Genomic DNA, 2629 nt, shown 5'->3' with positions numbered 1-2629 from the left:
TAAGGTGTTGAGGATATTTGCATGGTACGGTAAAATACTTTTACTTTTTGCCACACTGAGCAGTCTAGATCTGGAACTGATATCGTTGCACAACATAGTCTTAAATTCTTTGTATATATATATTCCTCATCACAAAAAGATCTAGTTTTCTGTACTATCTTGATACCAAAAGTCAACACATGATTTATTACATGTAAACCCAGAATACTGACAGTCATGTGAATGTCTGTCTTCTTTTTGAATCCTGGCGCATTTTATATTTTGACCTTTTGTGAACTCTATGATTTTCCTTTTAACTGGTAAAAAAAATGCCCGGAACTACAGTAGAGCAGTCTTGTTTAAGTGCAGCCTGTAATGCATGTGGAAACATGCTGTTTTTCAAAGGGGAAACATATTTTAAATATGATGTTAATGTGAACATTTGATTTTACTGGCAATCACTACGTAATAAAATATTACTAGTAAATACTATTTATTCTAAAACCACTGCGTTGCAGTAACAAAAGTTCAGTAACCTTATATTTCAGCACATTTACCACCACAAAGGCAGACCGTGTGTTAACACGTGAACTAAAGGCTTCATACTCCTGTGTCTAGACTTTTTAAACACTTCAAGACAGACCTTTTGTTTAAAAAATATTTATTTTCAGAGCCACAAGTTTCCCTTGAGACGGTGAGTTGCAAACAGTTTCTCCCTGATACATGCTTTGTTTTCTGAATCTCTAAAATGCTGCTATGAGATGCCTCTCTGTCTCTTTTCATGCCAGCGTGATAATGGAACCTCTCTCAGCGAGTTCAGCAAGCTCCTGTAGGCAAAAAGGGGAAAAGTCATTTTGTAAATTCATATATTCAGACAAGTTTTAAAAAGGCTTCATGACTTAATGCTAAATTAATTTTTACACTTTAATATGGTAGGTGTCATTTAATTCCCAGAGTTTTGCTGTGTATGAATCAGCATGTTTTACCACAGTATATAAATAAGGTACTACATAAATATCACTTTATTTACTCATTCTTGCCCTGAAAGCACCCATGATAAAGGTGCTTTGGCTTAGCTCTGGCTTTAGCTGTAAAGTTGAGAAAAGCCATCTCACCTGACTGTAGCACAGGCTGGAACTGGCCAGCCATGCAGATCTCCTCTTGCTTATGGCGCACAATGCGCTGGATGGCAGGGGGCAGGCCACGGGGGTTACGAGAAAAAACCAGGGCATATCCGTCCTCACAGGTGCCATCATCTTTCAGGGTGCGGCATGCATAGGTGATGGCATAGTTGTCATAGTCGGTATCAATGACCCAGTAGTTGTCACCTGTATGAATATAAACCATGCTGTTATATAGATCATTAAGATTACAGGGATCTGATTGCTGAGTGGTGCTTTTTTAAATGAAAAGACCTGTGCTAGTGTGTATATTAACTGACCTCCACTGGACAGGTAGCTGGCCAGGCCCTGGTAGGTCATGAACATTTTTCCAGGGGTGGAGGGGTCAGGCACAGTATACTGGGCAGCCATATCAGCGCACACAACCCAGAATCTACATGTGGAAAGGACAGTTAGCACAATTTCAGCTCAAGTTCAATTTGTAATCGTTAATATCTAAACTTAATCCTTCCACGTCTTATGTCCTATCCTGTCTTATATATTTGCTTAAGTGTTCTATCCTTAACGCACCCAAACAGAGTGACACGACCCTTGGAGGAAGCAGTCATGGTGCCATCCTCATCAATAGTGTATTCTGCAGAAATGTTGTCCTGGAGAAAGAGTCCCTCTGGGTCTTTCTTCTGCTGGGCATACCATTTTCCTGCATACTGTGAGTGAAAAGCTCAGGTTAGAGGGCCTTATTCATATTAGCCTTGGCATTTAGCAATAACTATACTGTACAGTTTCACCCAATAATATGCCACCCAGGTCTTGACTCATTTTTCTTCATTCTTCCATATTCTCAAGACTCACCTTTTTTGGATCGAAGTCCTGCTTGACTGTGAAGCTGTCCACCACACAGGAAGAAGACCAGCACCGTTCAATGTAGGACAAGAAGACCACAAGCAGGGCAAATTTGTAGTATTCCATTCTGTACAGCAGAGAGAGAGAGAGAACACAGGTGACCTATCCACCCCCATGTCCACGAATAACTGTCCACAAATGCGGCTGTAATTTGCTGTTAGTTCTAAAATGTTTTTCTTAAGAGTTATTCCAGAGAATTTCTCTTTAGAAAGCAGTCCACCAGAAAAAATGTGTGGTACAATCCACTCCAAGTCTAATGCTTCAAAAGTTCAGCACAACATTTCCAGATCTTACCTGTTAGTTCTGATGTTGTTTGGAGTTGAAAGGGTAAGAAGAAAACAGTGGTGTAGGACCTCTCTTTGTGGTTCTCCACCAGGCTTTGACGTCTGCGTGTAACAGGGCCCTCTTTATACCAATTCTACAGACGGGCTTATTGATTATTTTCACTTCTTGTAATTAAATAAGGTGCTTAAAGCTAGGGTTAATCCGGTTGTAGAAATCCTCAGAGTAATCTGGCTTCTTGGTTGAACACTCCCATGCTTGCCGTAAAAACAATTAAGGCTTTATATAACCTAAGGAGTTGTATTAGTTAAACCCAATGACAAAGTCTGGTGACAACTGTAAAT

The 2629-nt window shown here is 40.0% G+C and overlaps 1 protein-coding gene across 1 annotated transcript; it reads right to left on the bottom strand.

Annotated features, from left to right (window-relative positions):
• Positions 1–623: 623 nt before the first annotated feature.
• On the bottom strand, positions 624–2412 carry rbp4l (retinol binding protein 4, like). The gene is made up of 6 exons (XM_017713289.2): positions 2298–2412; positions 1953–2070; positions 1671–1807; positions 1421–1533; positions 1095–1307; positions 624–806 (listed from the first exon to the last, which is right to left on the bottom strand). The coding sequence occupies exons 2-6, from the start codon at positions 2067–2069 to the stop codon at positions 796–798; spliced, it is 591 nt and encodes a 196-aa protein (XP_017568778.1). The 5' UTR covers position 2070; positions 2298–2412; the 3' UTR covers positions 624–795.
• Between the last annotated feature and the right edge of the window lie 217 nt (positions 2413–2629).

This window comes from Pygocentrus nattereri, chromosome 16 (genome assembly GCF_015220715.1).
Source record: "Pygocentrus nattereri isolate fPygNat1 chromosome 16, fPygNat1.pri, whole genome shotgun sequence".
Lineage (NCBI taxonomy): Eukaryota > Metazoa > Chordata > Actinopteri > Characiformes > Serrasalmidae > Pygocentrus > Pygocentrus nattereri.
The sequence above is the reverse complement of the archived record's forward strand: the minus strand, read 5'-3'. Positions and strand labels throughout refer to the sequence as shown.

What these genes read in the sequence shown, in the direction of transcription:
- rbp4l (XM_017713289.2), bottom strand. Translation starts at nt 2,069, where the DNA reads ATGGAATACTACAAATTTGCCCTGCTTGTGGTCTTCTTGTCCTACATT. An exon ending in AGGACTTCGATCCAAAAAAG is followed by an intron (nt 1,808 to 1,952) that starts GTGAGTCTTGAG and finishes TTTCACTCACAG; the next exon opens with TATGCAGGAAAATGGTATGC. An exon ending in CAGCTACCTGTCCAGTGGAG is followed by an intron (nt 1,308 to 1,420) that starts GTCAGTTAATAT and finishes ATATTCATACAG; the next exon opens with GTGACAACTACTGGGTCATT.